General features: G+C 41.6%; 3 protein-coding genes across 13 annotated transcripts in view; 1 reads left to right on the top strand and 2 right to left on the bottom strand.

Annotated features, from left to right (window-relative positions):
* LOC145445474 (uncharacterized) overlaps positions 1-21,431 on the top strand; it is a 142,026-nt gene that overhangs the window by 133 nt on the left and 120,462 nt on the right. The window contains 7 exon segments of the mRNA XM_080323667.1: positions 779-977; positions 1,523-2,023; positions 2,083-2,270; positions 2,333-2,566; positions 3,215-3,345; positions 3,347-3,392; positions 3,464-3,620. Of these exon segments, the coding sequence (XP_080179793.1) occupies positions 779-977; positions 1,523-2,023; positions 2,083-2,270; positions 2,333-2,566; positions 3,215-3,345; positions 3,347-3,392; positions 3,464-3,620 (1,456 nt within the window).
* Positions 1-21,431, bottom strand: part of LOC145445449 (uncharacterized) — a 197,959-nt gene that overhangs the window by 158,526 nt on the left and 18,002 nt on the right. The window lies entirely within an intron of this gene.
* Positions 5,100-20,017, bottom strand: LOC145445465 (uncharacterized). Of its 11 annotated transcripts, XR_013917028.1 has the most exons (9): positions 19,740-20,013; positions 19,368-19,459; positions 19,234-19,303; positions 19,057-19,176; positions 16,854-16,897; positions 13,635-13,757; positions 11,196-11,285; positions 6,584-6,718; positions 5,105-5,374 (listed from the first exon to the last, which is right to left on the bottom strand). XR_013917028.1 is itself a non-coding variant. In XM_080323660.1 (8 exons), coding segments are annotated over exons 2-8 (471 nt in total). In that variant the 5' UTR covers positions 19,390-19,459; positions 19,740-20,013; the 3' UTR covers positions 6,489-6,716. The 11 variants fall into 11 exon arrangements, 9 of the variants coding, with proteins under 9 accessions (XP_080179786.1, XP_080179788.1, XP_080179785.1 ...); XR_013917029.1 differs by lacking the exon at positions 11,196-11,285 and having other exon boundaries at positions 5,100-5,374; positions 19,740-20,016; XM_080323660.1 differs by lacking the exon at positions 5,105-5,374 and having other exon boundaries at positions 6,489-6,718.

Here is a 21,431-nt window from a genome sequence, read left to right as displayed (position 1 = left end):
TTTGGATAACCATACATGATTTGTGAAGTGTTTCTATGTCCTCATTTTGATGCTAATTTCTGTTTTTCCTAAAAATGCTACATGAGCAATGTTTCGTGCGAAGCGAGCCTAGCTTGCTGTACAGACATTTGTCATTCTCGTGCTTATTGGAATGAATTATGATTTCAGATGAGCTGATCTTTATTTTTGTTGTATTTCTTACTAATTCGGAATTTGATTGAATTTTAACGTTTTTGCGAATTTAGTAATTTTAATTCTAATGCATTTAAAAAAACGATGTAGCTGTAATTGTAATGCCAATGTCATTTGAACAATAACTCTGTAGCTAATTTGAAAAACCTGTGTAGCCATAATTCTAATTCAATTGTACTTTGAAAAAAACAACTGTGCGGCTATAATTCTAACACTATTTTAATAAGAAAAAACCGGTGTGAATGGGAATTCAGCTCAAATTTCGAAAAGAAAGCGGGTTGCTATAATCCTAATTATAATCAGATTTCAAGAAAAATGTGTCGGTATCATTGTAATTATAATATTATTTGGAAAAAACTAATCATTTTCTAGACGTGCAATTCTTGTTGCATGTGAAAAACGATGAAATAACGTTTCACATTTCCGTCATATTTGGTGATACGATTGTTGATATTCAATGTACTATCCAATTCTGTGCTAGTTTCTGACGGTTACCCCTGACGCGAGTCAGCCAAAAATATTTTGGTCTATTTCAGTATCAATATACTGTTCATACATATTTACGGACAATGTATACCTACTTCAGGAGAAGGCGCCGGTGCTAAAATCTGGGAAAAGATGTCCTTCACGCCCCCGCTGGAACGGGACCGTATGTACTATGGAGATTTTCCGGACGGCTTCATCTGGGGCGCAGCGACTGCCGCGTATCAAACTGAAGGCGCTTGGAACGCGGACGGGAAAGGGGAAAGCGTATGGGATCGATACACGCACAATTCGCCATGCTGGTGAGTATCATATCAACGTTTTTAAATTGCTCATAACTTCTAACAGAATTGGTCAAAGTAACCATCGTCGTTACTCAAGTAGGGGTGGAAGTAACGCCGTCGACTTCTACCCAAGTACAAGTAGTAGTAACGATTTACAAGGAAGTAAATACTAAGTGTTATAGGCCTGGTTTTGCATAAAAATACGGAAAGCTCCTGTAGTGTAAAATTATAATCACTTGACTAAGTACTAAATTTGGACAAAATCTAATCCAGTACTCTGAAAAGTAGTTGGACTACTAACACGGTAAGCCTAGTAGGAAAAATCTACTTCGTAAGCACTTCGTAAGTGGAATTAGTTCTTTATGGACCAGCTCTGCTTTCTGATGGCTATATAGTATATATCTAATTATACAATTAGGACTGTATAGATGTTTAAGTCGGGGGACAAGCGGTGACAGTTGTACGATAACATTTCTCCTCACAACTCACAATAATCCATTGGAAACACAGCCTCGTGCAATATTCAACCTATAGTTGGACTTATCGCTCATATTTGATTCAAGGTGGATGAGAAACATGACGGGGGACGTCGCTTGTGACTCATACAATCAAATGGCGCAAGACATAGCCGCTGCCAAAGATCTCGGCCTGGGCTATTATCGATTTTCGATCTCGTGGACAAGAATCGTTCCCGACGGCAAAGTTAACACGTCGGTCAATATGGCAGGCATCAAATTTTACAACGACACTATCAACGACTTGCTAGCGGCGGGAATTGAGCCTCTGGTTACGCTCTTTCATTGGGACACGCCAGTCGTTTTACAGCAGGAGTTTGAAGGCTTCAATAGCAGCGAAATTATCGCGCCGTACGAGTACTACGCAGACATCTGCTTTCAATACTTCGGGGACAGGGTGAAGCACTGGTACACGTTCAACGAGCCGTTGACATACTGCTGGCTAGGCCACGGTACCGGCGTTAGCGCACCAGGCCTGTTTTCTATGGCTACAGGCCCGTACAATTGTGCACACAACATGCTTTTAGCCCACGCGACAGCCTACCACAGGTGAGTTATTCCTAGACTATGTATGGAATTGAAAGGAACATGTTTTTGAATAACCATAGATACAATGAAACCTACAAGCCTCAGTTTGGCGGACAAGTATCTCTTACCATTAACGTTGAATGGCCAGAGCCTCTCGATCCACAAAATCCTGAAGACGTAGCTGCTGCTGAAAGATATATTCAATTCAAAATGGGATGGTTGGCTCATCCTGTGTTTGTAAACGGGGACTATCCTGATGTAGTCAAAGGTATCAGTCGCAATATTACTGCAATGTGTATAGATATATTCATTAGATTACGTTATCCTCAGACCTAATCAGGAATAAAACCAAACACCAGCCTTGCTACGCGCATCTTGGCTCGAGGTTACCCGAGTTTACGGAAGACGAAAAAGCATTCGTGAAAGGAACGGCCGACTATTTTTCGATGCAAATGTACACATCGCGTTACATCAAGAATTTCCCGATGCCTGACTGGTTTGTCTCGGCCATAGCTGACAGAGACAACAGGCAGCTTTGTGACCGGCGATGGGTTCGATCTCCAAGTTAGTATGTGTTCTGTCAGCCTCAGTCTACTGGTTACTGTGTTAGTCTATATAGATCAGTGGTTCCCGACATTGACGTGCCTAAAATACCACAAAGCTATAATGGGCAGTTGTAGTTTGTTTTTATGAATAGTTCACGTTATTGTATGTATATAATTCCTAAGATAACGGACATTAATTATGTCTAAGCCGCTCAATGCCTCTTCTGGAAACCTTGACGATAATTCCGGTAGAATACCGTAGCTCTAGCGTCAAACGCGGGGGCGAATACCGGTCACAGAACTTGATATATCTTCCGTTCTACTGGTGATAGACCTTTATAGATTGTTTCTGTGAAGAGCTTAATATCCATTGTCCATACACTTTTACTGACATCAAATTGTATTTATGAAGAGCCATCACACGACGCCTTGTCTGTCAATGCTATAATAACCGACAATGAATATATAAAAGTTCATTTGCATGCTTCTGAATTAACAGGATAGATATATCGTGAGGTACGTGCTCTTATGCTTTGAACTTTCGTGCCCAGCATTTTGGAATGTAGGCTCGGAATTATCGACTAGTAGTCACGCAGTATAGGCTACATATGGTCAGCTATAAGCAGACTCAGAAACAATATATCGGAACCAGGTGTCTATTTTTTAGATTCAGCTTGGCTGCGAGCAGTTCCATGGGGCATTCGTCGGTTGCTGATCTACATTAAAAACGAATACACGAGCTTACCGATACTGATTACGGAAAACGGCGTGGAGACCAACTACGTTTATGATGATTATCCCCAGGGTTGAATATTTCAAGACTCATTTCAGCGAGCTGCTCAAAGGTATACAGATGATAAATAATAATATTGGCTGCCGTAAACGTAGTCTAACTGCCCGTTATATTTAATCGAAGCAATTCATATCGATGGAGTCGATCTGGTTGGATATCTGGCGTGGTCTTTGATCGACAACTTTGAATGGGCTCACGGAACTGATTCGAAATTTGGGATCTACTACGTGGACTTCGAGGCGGAAGATAAAACAAGAATTCCTAAAAGATCTGCAGCCTGGTAGGATGAATTATAGAATATCAATATAGAATATCACAGCAGAATTCTACAAACTATTGAATTTTCTAAATGCGCAACTAGAACCAGAACTAACGAACATTTAAAATCCGTAAATAACTAACTAATAACTGAAAATATGAATTACTGAATTGCAAATAAGCTAAGAACGATTTGAGATATGCATTTCACAAGGACGGAGTTTCGCATTCGAAATGGTAGGGGTTTTGACCTCCCAAACTCCGCCCTGGCTACGCCACTTTTCGTTGTGATGACTCTCTGCTAGCAATGGCGGCAATATCATTACATAATATAACACAGGTATTACGATTCACGCCAAACGATGGCACGTGTTTTCTAGTTGTTTTAAAACTAAATTACTTTTCAAACACGCAACTAGAACTACAACTAGAGCTACTCACTTTTCAAAATCCGCAACTAGAACTAGCACTACTCAATTTTCGGTTCAAGTGTAGTAAGCGCCGTAAATAGAGACGGCGCCAGTGTGGAACACTGAATTGTGGGTGTGCGATAGGAGTGTGAATGTTTCACTTTAATAAGATTTGTGCTGTGCATGAACATTGAAATGAAGGTTTTTAAATTCACTAGATCTTATATGGAGCAAGTAAATTATCCGCCCTGCCTAACCATAGCACGGAAACAGATAGGAGAGAACCGTCTAGCGACGCGCTGTTGAAAAAAAATGGCGTTTCCCCACAAGAAACAGCAGATACCCGAAAAGCGAAAACCTGCACATGCCCTACCATTTAGCTTACGTAGGCGTTCATGGAAGGACATACAACGTATTGCGATCAATTCAAGCGGGAGCGTTGCCCAACATGTGATGGAAACAAAACGGGCTGGAAGAACAACCGAAACAGATCCGTACTATGTGACGAATACGCACCTCTCCATCACCGGGCCGGATCACCAACTCCAACAGTATGATCGAAAGGTAAGTACCAAAATAACCACTTCAATTTCATCAGGAGATGGCACATCTGGACCAACAACAATTGATCCGAGGGACGATACGGCGATCTTGTCGTCAACTACCAACAGACAGGCTCTGCCGATCGGATCAGGAAACACAGTACTAAAGATGACGATCTTCAATGAACACAGCACATCGCAGAACACCGCATATGACGGACTGATCCAAAGTGATTTTGATTTTTACGAAGAATTGTAGAACTTACAAATACTTGAACGGACTTACACGGTAAGAAACATTTTTACTAAATTATACAACGGCGGAGGATTGATAAATCCGGGAAACATTGATTCCATAATTATCGCAGTATGTATGTCTGTCGTATTCCTATTAGTATATGTTGTTTACAAAAAGTACTGCAATAACGGGTCTAAAAAATATTTTAGAGGTGTTGCTCGACGAAATAACCAAAAATCATGTATAACAACTATCGCGTGGCAGGACAAACTAAACTGTTAATAAAGAAATAAGTAATAAAGATGTTTCTCAATAGTATTGGGTGGGGGCGAGAAGGTTTGCGCAACTCTTTAGTACTGTTTGAATGTTCGCTTTTGGAGTTGTGTTTGGGTCAGATAACTCGTTAACGTAGATTTGTGTGGTTAAAGTGTTGGTTGTCTGCTACATAATTTATTGAGGGGGCAAACAGGATACAGAAGTTGCACTGACCTGGAGTTTCCTATCAAGATTGTAGTTGCAGTGGGGGGTACACGAGTCCAATTTGTGTTTCTATATGGGGCGCATCATCTTCCTCTGCTGCCCGTATCTGTAATGTAGGGATATAATCACTAAGGGCCAAACTATATTAAAATCGAAAATGAAGTCATATTGACCCGGGAGCGGTGCTAAGAAAACCTAAAACTTTATCGAAACCTACCAAGAATTCGGGAGTTAATTTGTAGCACATAAATAATCAAATTTCGTACCGCCCTACCCTGTGATTGGAGCTACTGTTTTTCGCAATCGCCTCATACTATACCTGCCTTAAAATACATCAAAGTGTTTATCCCCTCGCGCTGTAAAGTGTGTAAGTTGTTGTTGCTATGCTCAGATACCTTTTTTATTAGATCTAAAATTACACTATGCTATGCAGCGTAGCGTGCCATGGCACCTCGAATCGTCTAAGGCAGTGATCTCCAACCGGGGTTTTCGCACACCTCAGGGTGTACCATAATATATTTAAAAGGGGGGTGAACCACTCGGATGGGGTGTAGTGGGATGTACCGGATCCGCAAATGAACCGAAAAGTCGATGACTATAGTCATCACAATAAATACGCCGGTTTATGTTTCAGGGCAGGTTGACTGGATGTGTAATATCTTAAAATGTGAAGGCCGTAAGCAAATGTTTCTCATCATTTAACCTATGGTCATGGACTTAGAAGTTCTCTTTGACACAGGGTGGAGCTAGCATGTGCTCAGCTTGCGATATCTGTCTAATGATTCTTGAGGAAATCACCGCTACAGCTCAGATTCGTGTTTAGCATTCCCAATACGTTGCAGCATTGCTCAAGTGTTCATCCTGAATTCGGTCAGACCAAGGGTGCCAAGGGTACTCGCGGTCGTACGGCCACATTCCGCCGTAAAACTATAATTTAGCTACCGTAACCTTTTACTATTTAATGTCCAAAGTTGCCCCGGTTTACGGTACTCACAAAAAATTGTGTTTTGTTACACGACTTGAGTCTTTAAAATTATTACTACGCGTAAGTAATATAAATAAAGGGACCACTCGGGTATGTGAAAATAGTAGATAAAGCTACTTAGGTGCTGTAAGGGGAAGCGCTCGGTCAATTTTGACCACTACTGTTTAGAAGGCGATTTTTGGAGTCAACGAAAAACTACAAGTCGAAAGGGTTCGGGAAATGTTGTACTGCATAATGAAGAATTCGAATTTGCGGTCACACCTCTGATCTTTTGAAAATCGCACCTTGAGCCAGGGATCGGGAGTCATAGTAAAATTTATAACACGTTACCTCCCAGTTGAGATGCAGACAATCCTGGATGGCCTGTAGTTTTGATCTTCGCTTGTGGGCCGCTTCGTCCAGCTTGTCTTCCCTGTCCTTTGGATTGTCGGGAATCTCTTTAACTTCGTTCTCCTCGGGATTGTCCTGAATATCATTCGCAAAAGATTGAAATCGGATCTCGTGTCACAAATAATCGCGCGGCAAAGATTTTTTAGTTTACGAATCACAGGCAGCTAACACGTAACAATTCCTGGCTTCGTTCTGACACGAGAACTTCTCAACATATGGAATTAGGTCACGCAAACCGCAATAATTAAAAACGTATTAGGGTAACAAATAAAGAAAACGTTTAGCCTACGTACGATCGATGTCAGCGGCGATACTAAAACAGTAACATCATTCTAATTGGGTAGACTTGGATGATTAGTAAATTGTAGTCTAATTAGAGCAGAGAGCTCATACGGTAATCGAATTCTGATTTAATTTGCGAAATGAATTCCATTTCTAATATTAATTCTGATTGAGTTGTAGGCATTCCTGGTGATGGTGCGGAGACACTTCATAGTGAAAAACAAGCGAGACTTACTGTTGAGACATTCGTCAATCTCGTGCTTATAGGAATAAACTGATAGACCGGATTGACTGGTAGACTGAACATGATTTGACACGAACTGAACAAGATTAAGTTTCGGAGTTGTAATATTGGAAATATAGTTATTATAAATACAATCTAAATTAAAAAAAAAATAAATATATATATATATATATAACTGCAGCTGCAACCCTAATTTCTAGGTTGATTTGGAACAGAAAACCTTGAAGCTATAACACTAATTTTAATTTAAATCAGAGAATAGGAAAAATTACATCAAAAACCATTACTATAAAATGTAATGCCAATTCGACGTCACGTCGAAGATGATTCAGTACCATTCATTTGGAGCATACCTATTTCATTACGCGTCATTCGAAGGTTGCGGAGCAATAGCTAGCTAACTAAATCACGAACGTGAGTTGCTTTGCGATACCCGTTCCAGGTGCTGTATTGCAACCGATCTGGATCTTGCGGCGGTCAAAAAAAATCAACGAATTTGAGATTCTCGTCAATGATATATCTGATGCCGGCGCACAGACCGTATAATTTAGAGATATTTGAGTAGTTGGGTCAACCCTAAGTCAAATGACGCGTCTTCGGAATATGACGTCTTATTGGCAAAACATGATAATCAGAATTAGGAGAGACAATCACACGAAGGACCTATCCCTTCGATCAATTTCTTTCCTTCCTTCTCTACGCCCTTGGCTCTGTTATTGTACACGGCTAGGTCAGTTTTTTTTAAAAGAAAAAAAAAAAGCCTCGTGTTTTTTTTGAGCAGGCTCGATGCGGCGGCCAAAGACTCTTGCGATTTCGGCTTCACGAGCACGCCAATCTTCTCGTTGTTCTAGCTTGTCTCGTCCTCGAGGTCGGTTCTGAAACGGGGGCCGAGAAAAGTAAACGCGGGGTTATGGACCGGAATTCTGAGCGTAAAAAATAGTTGGACCTTTGCGACTAACAAAATGACCCATGACGCCAAAAATAGACACAACGTTCGAACGTACCTTCAGAAAAAATAACCGGCCTTTAGAACAATTTCACAAAAATACGTATTTTACTTAGGGCGAAGATAATAAGTTTGATGAACAACAGGCCCGTAGTCAGAGAAGGGTTGGGGCCCAAAATCACCGCCTTTTTATACGCGGAACCCCGTGCCTTTGGAATTGCCGCTCGGGCTCAGGCACCCGGTTGCAGTAGGTAGGTCGCATTATCAGTGTTGCGCGCGGCAAATCACGTTTCTAAAAAACCCAGTTCCGCTTGCTTGATGAATCACATATGCAATAGACCCGGTGTGCACTATACTATCGGTCGGCGTATACAATCGCATCTGCATTACGTCGGATACGGAAGATGTATCATCGCTTATGGCCTAACTTCATCTCTAGTCTAACTATCGAGCCTCGTATCTAGAATGAGTTGGCTCCTGTATCTCGATGACTCGGAGCCAATGCCGCTAAGTATGTGATGAGTGATCGAAGAGCTACGTCGCGAAACTAAATGACATCGAATGTCTGCAAACATGTGCAACGCGTGGGTACATGAGTAATTGATTTCCGCTAACACTTGAACATAACCATCAGAAGATACGTGTTGTACAAGACAAAAGGTTTGAAGCGCTGAAATCGCCGTTATTATATCAAATACTCCATAAAACTCGGACATTTTGGCCTGCACAAATCGTCGTTGGGGCTACTAAAGACGCGTTGATAAGCGATGGTATTTAATTGTTCATGACAGATCAGAGAGTTGCTAAATAATAGCACTCCCGGACTCGTCGACAAGATTATTATGCGCGTAAAATCGTCAACACGAGTGGATTGTATAATTTTTATTTGCGCGAGTACTAAGCCATAACGAATTGATGCTATGTTAATGAATTCAAAATAAATAAATGAAAATCCAAACCCCGCCATTTTATTTCAAAACCACGTCCTTATTTGTTTGGCTGGCTGCGCGCCTGCAGAGCGAGGGCGAGAGATAGTGAAGAGCGGGAGTGCGTGTGCAGGCGATTGTCCTTCTCATTGCCCAATGCATGGGCAATGAACTTGCGCTGTCGGGATGAAGAAATCCTAAACAGGCAAATAGCGCCTCTGTAATTGATGTGTAATAACAATGATAATGATAGCAATACAAATAATCCTGATGGGAGGCCAAAAAAAGGAGAGAATAACAATATGCGACAAATTTATTATTAAAAACCCGAAGATGCATCATCATTAATTTTGTGTTCAGAATTTTTGAAGACGCTCCTCCCTCGACTCTAATCTGGTCACGGTAATTGAGAATGAATGGATTTTTGACAGCGATATGTGATACTATCAACATTTTCGACAAAGTCCATTCGAAAGACAAATTTGACCCTCCGCGCGTGTAATGCGGGTATCTTCCCTTCACATTTATACTCGCGAATTTGGTACATATATCATATATTGCAAGCCTGCTGGGATGTTTTGCTTCTGCAGTAAGGAAATTTACGCAACACATACCCCAAGAAATAAGAGTATCTTAAGAAATTAGTGAAGGCACAGGATACCGCAATGGCCCTCCACTGTGTCAATTTCACAGTAACAAATATCATATCAGTATTTGTGGTCCATGTCGACTCTCCGCTGGAATGCGGATGCATTGTAGAGATAATCGAACTACGGCCTGCTGCGCTATGGGTGTATTATATGGTCATGGGTGCACAAGTTTTGAGAATATGTTGATAGGGTGTACCGCGACGGGATGGGTTTAAGAGCACTGATCTAAGGGCATAATGAGGATAAATGACGCCGAGCGATTCTAGATGCAATGACAGCCCTTGATATTTTTTTAAATAACATTACCCCTATTTAGCCTCTTTCGCGCGATACAATCATTGTCTCGTTATGTGACCTTGTGCTACTTCTGATTTGTATTCGTATTACGCCCATGCGGTGAGCTACCCTATATTTCGTACTAATTACGCATGTTGTGGCTGAAATTTACAATTTGGCATTCAGCGAAAGCACGAGTGGCCCATCTCAGTATACGGTAATCGTAAATTACAATAGGATTTGGCGATTATAGCTATTATTCATTCATTGTCAATGTGGCACACGAATCAATACAAAGAATGTTAATTTGTCGCTGAAGCTATAGCCGTAGGCGAATTTACCTAATTAAGCCTGGTCCATAAAGGCTGAACAATGCTACATTGCAACAAAGCAGTGTTGGGATGACTTGACTTGACTCGAGTCACTTTACTGGCTTGCCTTGACTTGACTTGGCTCAGCTTGACTCGAGTCGCCTCCAAAAATCGGGTGGCTTGACTTGACTCGAGTCACCTTTGGGAATGGATTGGCTTGACTTGACTCGGGTCAAAATGTGCAATGACTCGGGATGACTCGTGACTCGAGGGTAGTGGCTTGATCCCGGCACTGCAACAAGGTGAATGGGCCTGTACAAGAATCCTTAGAGATACGAACAACAATAAAGTGGGCAAAACCACGCGTTCCAATTGATAGTTCACCCTCGAAAGACAATACCCTATACAACCTATAGCTTACTTCAGCAGATGGGTGCTCACTTCTTATACGGTGAGCAGCATTATGATTCGGCTAAATTTTCCACAAGGATACATTTAGCAGTGCACACTTGTCGCATCCCTGTTCATTTATCCGGGTTCCTGACCGACACAGATTCCACACTCCAAAGGTCAAGTTTTGGAAAATAAAAGCACAAAACTAATTTTTTTAAAAGGGAGAAAATCTTCATAGTTGCATGGAAGAACGGTGCAATATTTGATCACACCTACTAGCATGGGTGTGAGTGACAAATGTACGTAAACACCATATGTGACCCGCGAGTGGGTTTGAGTAGCGCGCGAGCTAACTTTCAATATATTATTATCAAAATTGAATGGCTCAGATTGTGGGCTCGCAGGGCCAGCCAAAAATATAGTCGGCGTGGCCGCGACACTTGGATGATGATGACTGAAATGTCAACTCATACGCATTGGCAGATCGAGGGTCTAGCAGTCACATTTTTGGTAAATCGTCATACATTGCAATAGACTAAAAAAGTGGTGAAATCGTTCTTCGTGCTTCACGTGTTTAATTGTCACACGATTTTTTTCTCTGGAGACTGCCCCATCTGAAAATGAAAAAGTGCCGGATTTAGCCGATTAGCAATTGCGAGAGAGGGTTTATTTTCGCGTTTGTGCTCACAGAAAGATCGTCAACGATGAAATACACTGTTGAGAATATTCTATGCCAAATTACTGGTCTGGTCTTGGCAGCAGTTTTACGACTCTGAGACCGGTGAATTTGAAAAATATTTTCCCGTAAAATATTATTGACCGTAATTTATTTTTTACAAAGATTGACTGTTAAAGTTTTTACGGAGAAATTCCCGTTACCTGATGTAACGGAAAACGGCTGTAATACCAAGTTACTGGTCTGGTCCAGTGCAGCAGTTTTACGCTGATGAGACCAGTAAATTCGAAATAACTCTCCCCGTAATATGATTTTACATATGCTGACCGTAGGAAGTTTTACGGAAAATTTCCGTAACTAAAGGTAACAGAAATCTGCTGTAATATCAATATACTCGTCTGGTCCCTTGCAGCAGTTTTAAGTTCCTGAGACCAGTAAATTTGAATCAGGTTTATTTGGTGCGGGAACACGTAAAAAAAAAAGTAAGTGTGGATAATGACGAAAATCCAGTCTTTCTTGTGGATATCATCAGTCAGCAACTGCCTGAATGAAGAGGGCTTCATCAAAACTTCAGCAGCAGTTGAAGGACTGTACTTTGGGCCATGCTCTTTTGTAGGTTCTTCTATAATCTGAGCAAAGATTATGCTGTCATCAACACAGTTGCAATTTGGAAACTTTGAGACGCTATAGCATGACATACCGCGACTTTTCTTATTCTTGTCAATTTCCCGAACAATGATGGCCTAGGATAGCGATGTCGAGCATAAGGCCAGCAGACCGCATGCGGCATGTGAAGCAATTCTGAGTAGTTTGATTAATTTACCCGTAAGTTGGTTATCTATAGTAATCTGGAGTCTGTTGGCCGTCAGTAAAATCGGATGCGGCAACGGTACATGGGTGCCGTTGTGCCGGCTTGTGGCGATATGATGAATACTTGTCAGTTGTCGCTAACGTCATAGTTGCACTGGAACCCACTTTGCTTCGTGCCAATGCTGTACAGTATACAGCATTAAAACTCTGATGCGGCGTTTTAACACTGGCACTGTACTCGTTAACGTTACAATTGGCCAATAAGGTTGTGCTGATGATGAAATTGCGGGTATGCAGAATATCCACAATATTCACAGGCGTAATTCGCATACCGAGGTTCAGCACTAATGTATGAAAATTGAATATGGAACAGACGACTGCCTTGCTGTTGAATCCCCAAGAACATGGTTAGTCGGGAACGATAGCGCAAAAGGGGGGAAAAGGCCTGCTGTTGAATTATGTTAACTCAGCAGATATGGTCATTACATATACAATGGCATCTTATGAAATACGTCGAAGCCGTCGCTACCCCTAAAGAACTGACTCCAGCTCCGAAGCCCTATCTCTAATCGAATTCCCCTACCGGCGTACATCACAATGAGGTTCCGGATCTAACATCGCGACAATTGTTTGCTTATGATAACAACGTCGGAGCTGTATTGCTCCATTTCCCGATAATTGTTAATTATGACTTGATCGCACAGGGTAGATGTGCACCTTGCGCAGGAATGACGTCAATTCGCGGATATACACAAACATACTAACCTATTTCGCGACCTAGTTTACGAGACTATTATGGGCCAAAAAGAAAAAAAATATATATATATATATTTGGTGGATATGCGCGCAATGCAGTTTAGTTGAGGGGGGTAGAATGATGGTTGGTTGGCATTTGCGCGATGTTGCGGACTCGCTAACTAACAGGCGTCAAGCGTTTTAAGTATTTTGTATTTAGGGTTTGGGACCTGATATCTATTAGACGAATACCATGCTCTAGGCGAAATTAGTTACATATGCCACACATGACGACGATAGTACAAATGGAAAAAAACAGCGACCCGTGAGAATTGTAAAGCTATAGAATTTCAACGCTATAGAACCGCAAGACTTTATAGAAATTGAACACCATTGAGGGTCCCTGAAGATGAATGCAATGAATGGTGAATGCAAGGAAATATGGGCGTAAACACGCACATATGCGTGTTTCCGCGTCATGGGTAGTGTCAAATTGCCAATTAAAACCAGATCAATTTTTACACTACTGGCTATCCCGCCTGTTGCCGTGGTAACTGATCGGCGTTGCCGTTGGGATTGCATTTGGATCAGGCGTTATTTTGAAACACCTTGTTCAAAACGTATTTTAAACAGCGTTTTTTTTAATGGGGGGTGTCTTTTGAAATATTATGTCTTCAATCTAATGTTGTGCGCCATTGCCAGGAAAATATCAAATACTAAACACTAATTGTGTAAGACAAACCTGTGGTATGGATCAATGGACGATTGGTGTACGTCTTGAGGTGGCTCCCGATCTTTCCCGATCTTGCTCTGAGGTGCCCAAGGCGAATAGAATTGTTGCAGCGGACCTTGCGTGGAGAGTATGCTAAAAAAATTGATAGCGGTCAGTAAAGGGTAATTCTGAGCTAAAAACCATTTCGTTGTATGAGCTAAGATGCTATTATGTAAAGTATACTAAGAAGATGTCCAACTCAAAACACTGAGGCAGTTAAATTATCGGATTCTTTATGACTGATCGCAGCGCGCACGCGGCAGTAATCGCCAATTCATCACGTCAACGACAGGCCCCCCCAATCGCACATATAGTATGCCATGTACGCTGGATACAAATGCTTTCGCGATCGGTCGCATCATCGGCAGGCCTGGTACGCACGACATAATCGTTGGCCTGACCTGTCACACTTGTCATGGACCTCGTGTACAAGATATAGTGTCGATAGCCGAAACTATCGCTCTGCCGGCCTTGCGAGCTTTGGCTGCTATCTACTATCGTTCAAAGAATATTCCACTGATTGAGTAATGATCGTTTAATAACTGCATCGCAAATACGCAATGATAGCGCACCCTAAAATCGCAACTACTCGCCCATTGAGACGCAGAACAAGTAATATACATGGGTGCAGGCCTTTCTAAAATTTGCATGCTATTTTAAGGGTGCGTATTAAACATGGGAGCGTATCATACACAAAGCAGACACTGCATGTTTAGCGACTTTCGTTTGATATAGGCTAATAAATGCACTATATAGCATTCTACGCCGTGAATATAGGAGTCCTTGGTGATGCCAGAGGGGTTAAGAAATAGATATGAAAAATGGCAATAAAAAATAAATGATAAGCTATATTTGACCTCCTGGCACAGTGGTTCTTAACCAGCGGGTAATTACCCCCAAAGGGGTAATTTGCCAATTTCTGGGGGTAATTCAAATTTTTATACTTATAACGCTGCACTGTTCAAAGTATTTCCAAACGTAAAAATGAATGTAGGCTAACATATGTCTTTGCGAGCTTGTGGACCTATATATTTCGTTTCACTTAGTTCACCATGCCTGCTGTGAGATCATAGTAACCATTAGTGATTACGAATAACATGGCCGAATGTAGTTTAGTATAGTGCTAGGTAATTCTAATTTATTTCGCGGTAGGGCGGATCATATATTGTTGCGCAGGCTGACAAATTGAAAGACAACAAGGGGCGTCTAAGTTTAGCTTTACACCTATAATGCGTTAACAATATCGTAGAAATATAGTTGTTAGTATAGAAAAGTGTAGTGCTGGTCTAGTCTAGTCTGTAAAATTAAGTTTGAAATCATCAACATGCCTTTAAAGAAACGAGGGGAAGATTTTCGAACCTTCTGGGTTCTCCTTCAAAAATGAATAACCAATCTTCGTATGGCATTGAACCTTGTGATTGAATTTCCTTCAACTTATTGCTATGAAGGAGGGTTTTCTATCAAACTGAATGATTTTGCGATTGACAATTACATGAGGGATGCTGTCAATTATTATCATACCCTTTGTTTCTATTTGACCACTGGATAACACGAAAACAGCATCAGCCTTCGCATGGACTTGATATTTTTAACAGTGTAACTTTCAGTGTACATTATGACGTCATCTCTGTGCTGTTCTTCGATTTAATTAAGTGCAAGCTGTAATTTGTCATTTATTGAAAAGGGGTGATTGCAATCCGTCATTTTCTTCTTGGGGGTAACGATATGAAGAAGGTTGGGAACCACTGTCCTAGTATATGACAGGTCAACACGGCCTGTTCATAAGTATTATTCATGATCGAGCATACGAATTGACAATTGAATAGGATGTAAGTTATAGGGTTGCGAGGTGTCCGTTTTCCACAAAAAGAACCGGAAACCAATGTGCTATACTGGGATGTGAATAGGTGAATTGTAGAAAGGCCGCGGAAAGAGCATAGAATAGTTGATTTTGCTTTTGCAGTATTCATGGCGATTGTCGACCGCTGTGTTCATTTACACAGGGCCGATGGTATTCGTTTATTCTCCGTAGCTACAGACTTATAACACCACCCACTTCTGGATCTTTCGTATGAACGACCGAAAAATATGGCTCTTGGCAGATTAAAAATATAAAAATATATATGTACGTTGTTTTCGAAAAACCAAATCTGGAATAATCAGTGTTGAGTCGGCCCCATTTTAGATTCGGACTGCGCATATTCCAAACAAATTGTGAAAATGTGATGTAAAATATGTAGGATTTATCAAGGATTGATATGATATTCAAGTCTAAGTGGGACGTATATTGGAGAATTACTGAGCCTCAGAACAATTTGAGGCTTATTTTGTGTTCGTCAATCTACTAACAGATGAGGTTCCGAGTCACAGGTCCTTCTGAAAGTTTTGACGTTTGAACTGGTTGAACTCGGTCCTTTTTTGATTTTTATCAGCCGATCAGTACTGATTCGAGTGATTCTACAACAGATCGCGCATGTGTTGGAATCTCGATATTAGTCGCGGATCGTCAACGGGACACATTCCCTCTTTGTGGAAAGGTGGTGTGGCGTGGCAGCATATCTTATAACGCACGCTCGCTTGTGAAAGTGTTGCCGTATTGAGTTTGATGGGTCGCCTAACGATTTTGAAACGGTTTTGTAGTGGATTTTGAGCTTTCTATCCTTTGAAAGATATGTGGCAGTGTCGAATACGTGAAGGTACAAGTCCCGCATGTAACGTTCCCTAATATAATTAAAAATTGACATAACAACATGCCACACCCTGGTTTAAATGGATTATTTACAGGGCCTTCGGTTTTTACGATAAGCCGCTATTGACGTGCGAGTCCCATCCTGGGCATGTTATGAATGTATGGTTGGAAATCCCACATACACATAAAAAAAAATGGTCTATTTCTGAATGGAGTCAATAAATATAATAGCATTATACGCAATGCCTTACGTACCCGTAACATAGGCCTATTATACAAAATTCGCTGAGGCAATAATAAGGTTGGGACCACAATTTATTCTATATCTACCCAATAAGCATCCGTCAAGTCTGGGCCTGCAACAAAACCATTACCAATCCGCCATCGCGTTACTTGCACCGCATGGTGACGAAGAATGGCCATGCTCGCACATTGATTTACATTTTGTCACAGCGTAATGCAGGCTGGCAACACAAAAATTGAAAATACAATGGACTTACGGGGGACAATGCAGCGTGCTGGAACTTGTTGCGGCGCGACAATTCTAGAAAACAAGGGACATATGAAAATTATGATGGTATAAGGGCCTGACCCACCGGTCAGGCCCCTTATCGCCGGCACAATGTGTTTTTGTTAATATAGAGTAACTCACATCGCGACTATTGGTTGTTATCTTAAGACCCGGTTTCGAGTGCATTGCTGCAGTTCTCGACTTATGTTCGCGAAGCATAGTTGGATTTATGTCACGGGCATTGCAACATGTTCCAACTAGGCGCACACAATTAAACACTATCTAACTTCGCGCTTCGAGAATATAAAACACAGAAGTGATTCAGAGATTAATTCAGGCTCAACTTGCGGCCCTCATCAATGCGATTAATGCACCTTAACTTGTATAACGAGAAAGTGGATTTGATCGTCAAATCGTGATAGTGTTTCGAATCCACGTTCCTAATGATGAGATCGAATTTGTACATCTAAATAAGGACCGTTAATTTGCCGGAATCAGCTTCAGTATATTGTACGGAGTACTTAGAAGTGATCAATCTCATTAGGCCGTAAAATCGGCCGGCAGGGTTGCGTTGATGACAAAATTGCAGACATGCCGCAAACCTTAAAAAGTTGCATTTATAATGCGAATATATTGACTCGCTGCGACTTGTGAGAGTTGTATAATTGCTTTCCACTGCAGAGGTTGCATCGCCGTTGAATTTCCTATATGTGCCGAGAGGCTTGGGCATATTGTTCATAAACCAATGGCAAAAACGCACATTTCTCTACACAGCAAATGAATACTGGGCGGCAGCAGCTTCTGTCGTGGTGACTGGATTGACGCCGGCATAATAAACGCAGTACAACAGGGCCGGCCAACCCGTGGCCCGCGAGAAGGTTTTGAGTGGCCCGCGAGGTAAATTCTGAAATTAGTAATGTTGTCGGGACTGAACTGCACACATTGTGAACTTGCAAGGCCAACCAAGGGTTTGATTAGTCTGGCCGCAACACTTGAGATGTGATGAAGAAAAATATCAGTTCCGACGCATTGGCCGATCCATGAGCCAGTCACATTTTGGTAGATCTTCGTACACTACAATAAAGCAGAATAATTTGCGATCGATTTATCAAAAGTAAAAATTTTCTGCACGCTTTGCGCAACATTTCGTCACTCGATTTCTTGCTTTTAATATCGTTACCCCTTTCTGAAAATTAAAGAATGCCCAATGTATCAGATTGAGTATACCTATATTCGCGATTACGAGACGATATGTCGTTCAACATATGCGACCTTGCGACTATGAAACATAGGCATAAAATGATTGACGCATGTTGGTCGAAGCTTTTGATATCGATATGTCCAGGCGCCGGATAGTCCATTCAATGCAAACTGAGCCCAGCGATATACAGCAGGTCTGCAATATAGTCAAGTGACAATATTATTAACCTATGAACTTCCAAAAAATTGCGCGTTTCGCGCGTCAAGTGGCCCGCGCAATAGTTCGTCAGTCAAGTGTGGCCCTTTGGCTGAAAAGGTTGGCCTCCCCTGCAGTACAATATGACAACAGTGTCATGGCATGATCAGGTCTACTGAATAATTCGGACAAAAGTCTCGTGAGCATGGTACTAAAATAAGCTGTGTGGCGGAAGCTGCCTCAACTAATCGATCACTCTAAGTACTTCAAAATAATTGTTGGGGGCGGTTCTAGCCATACATATTCTTTGATATAAATAACACTGGCCTACACGATTTTTGCGCCGCGACTTCTTTGGGTCATTTATACTTGGTTTGAGGGTGCCGAATGCGAATCTGAAGTGTATTTTACTCTATCACATTACGTTTTTGAGATGTTGTATGTGTTGAATATGTCTACTTTTTCGGGGTGGCCAAGTAGATTTTGGCTACTTACAGTACTTACGGGAGTGTTAGTGCCTTGCAGTTATACTTCAACATCTCCCTGTTATTATTCTGCATGAACAAACTACATTTTCAATTTGGTTTTGTGCAGTAGAAAGTGGTTCAGTGGTTGTATTGCACCACAGTCGTGTCAGAAAGGAAAACGGCTTGGGAGGCCACATATTTGGGACCTGTAGCGGGGTGAACAATTCTCTTCTACCAAAAGTTACCCCGTCTGGTGGTAACTCCAACCGTTACAATCAAAAGTATACAAAGGAGCACTGTCTTAAATAGACATAAAAATGACTTCTTACCTAATCAGCAGTAAATCCGGGAGTATGGGGTGTTCCTGCTTCATGCGATGACTGTGGACGCTACAATGTTCAGGCTTTATAATGATGCAGTGCTGCAGTGGATTAGCATCGACCTCAAATCTGGAGTGTATGTCTGCGTAGAGTCATTATACAAACGTGTAGCGCAACATGACTGGCCTGCATCGTAGCTGAGGTGCATTCCCCGATAATTGCGACAGAAGAGGAAATTTTCTGATCGAAAATTCATCTGCATAGAGTAGTTATAACCAAGTTTAGTGTAAATTCGAAAAGAGTAGCGCAACTTTACTGGCCTGCGTCGTAGCTGGAGTGCATCCGGCGATGGTTGCAGTAGTACGGTGAAATTTCCTTGAGCGATAAATGTAGGCAAAGTCGGCATAACGATCTGGGATGATAAAAATTAGCTTCAAACTGCCGTAGCATAGCGAATCTTAGAAATACTCTGCCCTATTAAGTCATAATATTATTTTGGTGTGATTCAATCTGTGCACACAATCCGCGCAGGCTCTAGTACAGCTCACTAACTTTAGCCAATCTGGAATCTAATACATTTTATAAAATAAATACGTTGCTATAGACCGCAAGCTGAAGTGTATGGCTCCGTCGAAAAGGTATGGCTAAATTTGGTTTAAGCCGGTACAGAAACGCATGGTACTAAATCTCACCTTGCTTGCAAATGTATACCTTAGCGCTGTGCACATGACAAAAAGTAGTAACGGAAATGTGAAGTTCTCATAGCACGAACTGCTTACTTGAGAGTAACACTCTAGTTATATTGCCAACGCGGCATTTTCTTGGAAACGATACTTCTATTCTGGTGCGCGTTGATGAAAAGGCATTCAGCGTCACTTCTTTACATTATAATCAGTTATACTCGCGACAAATATAACCTACGCGGGATAGTAAGCAATTATGATTCTGATTCCTGATTTGAAAAGTAACATTCACTACGTTCTCCAAAATTATTGGGTAATTAATGATAACAAAGGTATGAAAATCCACGCGAGCATGGTCTTAACTGAATTTATATGTTATTTACTCAAAAACAGAATATGATCAGGCCCCTAGTCGGGACACAGCGCGAGTCGGGTTGAGTTCTCGGAGTGAGAGCGATCGCCTGATCATTCAGAGTCATTTCTCTTGCTAAGCCGTCCTGAGGGCGGATTGATTGTCGATACAACTTAAATTAAATACCGGTTATAGAACTTAATTATGGACGCGGGACTGTGTTGTGTCGTTCACGCACGCGTGTAGCTGCTAAAGAATGTGCGTGTTTTGACTGGCACCTTTATTGGGTTTGTGGTGAGAAATGCTTCTGATGAAATTTCCTTCGGGGTAGCGAATATCGAGTATGCTTATTTGGACCGCATTGGGCCCGCCTGACGGCGGAGTTGTGATTTCTAGTCATCGTCGGGGGCGGATCGCAAACACTGACGACCGATTCGGAGGGTGTGCAAGAGTGAACATATTGTGGAGTTGGTAATATTGTGTAATCATTTGACTGGTCTGGCCAGTGAGTGATCTAAATGTCCGAGTCTGGCCCGCGACTTCGATTGAACTTGACGACCCTAAGCTACATGCTACAGATTGTTACTGGGGCTCGTTGATTTGTAGCTGAGCGTTAGTGTCCAGTTTGTGTATTTTGGAAGGTCGGGTTTTAGCGTTTCAGAAGAAGGAGGTTTTGACAATTCCTGGCCGTTCGCCTCCAACCGCCCCATGTAAAAATAGAAATCAAGGCCTCAGTTGTTAGGCATTGACAAAGTTGATTTCTTTTCGGCTGGGGCATTCGAATATTGATACAAACTGGTTATTATTGTCGACGCTTCTCTGACACCTATATCAAGCATTCTTTAGTGCTGGTTGATTGACAGGGGGGGTGATAAAGCTCACAAGGGGCGCAACTAGTCGAAGTGTCATTCATGCAAGTGCCCTGAATAAAAGATGAATAGGAATCCATTTGTGGATTAGTCTATAGTCAGAAGGAGACAATGTTTGCAATTAAATATCTGGCTATTGAGGTGCAGAATGGTGAATAGTGAATGGAAGTATCGAGGGTAATATTGTGGCTTTCTGAAAACTTCTAGGGGTTGCTGATGAATGCCATTGATACTTGAAATGAGATAGAACCACATCATGAATATACAAGCATGTGTCATTGTGCAAAGGAGTCACACACAATTAGCCGTCAAGTGTCACTCTCTTCCGGAAAAAATAAGATATAAACTGATGATGAACGGCCAATAAATGAGTCTGCCCAGTCTGAACTGGGGGCACACGGAGTGCCGTAGCAACAGAGGAACTGTCGAAAATCAGAAATCTACTAGTGTCTCTACCTCAAAATATTAAGCGCAGAGATG

This window comes from Botryllus schlosseri, chromosome 8 (assembly GCF_051294905.1).
Source record: "Botryllus schlosseri isolate E-star chromosome 8, Bs_hap1, whole genome shotgun sequence".
Classification (NCBI taxonomy): Eukaryota; Metazoa; Chordata; class Ascidiacea; order Stolidobranchia; family Styelidae; genus Botryllus; species Botryllus schlosseri.
Note: the sequence above shows the minus strand (reverse complement) of the source record. Positions and strands in the feature narration are given on the sequence as shown.

Coding starts and splice junctions, on each gene's coding strand:
- LOC145445465 (XM_080323654.1), bottom strand. CDS start 19,389: ATGCACTCCAGCTACGACGCAG. Junction 19,304..19,367: donor GCACTCCAGCTACGACGCAG/GCCAGTAAAGTT, acceptor TACTCTATGCAG/ATGAATTTTCGATCAGAAAA. Junction 11,977..12,047: donor CAAGAATAAGAAAAGTCGCG/GTATGTCATGCT, acceptor ATCTTTGCTCAG/ATTATAGAAGAACCTACAAA.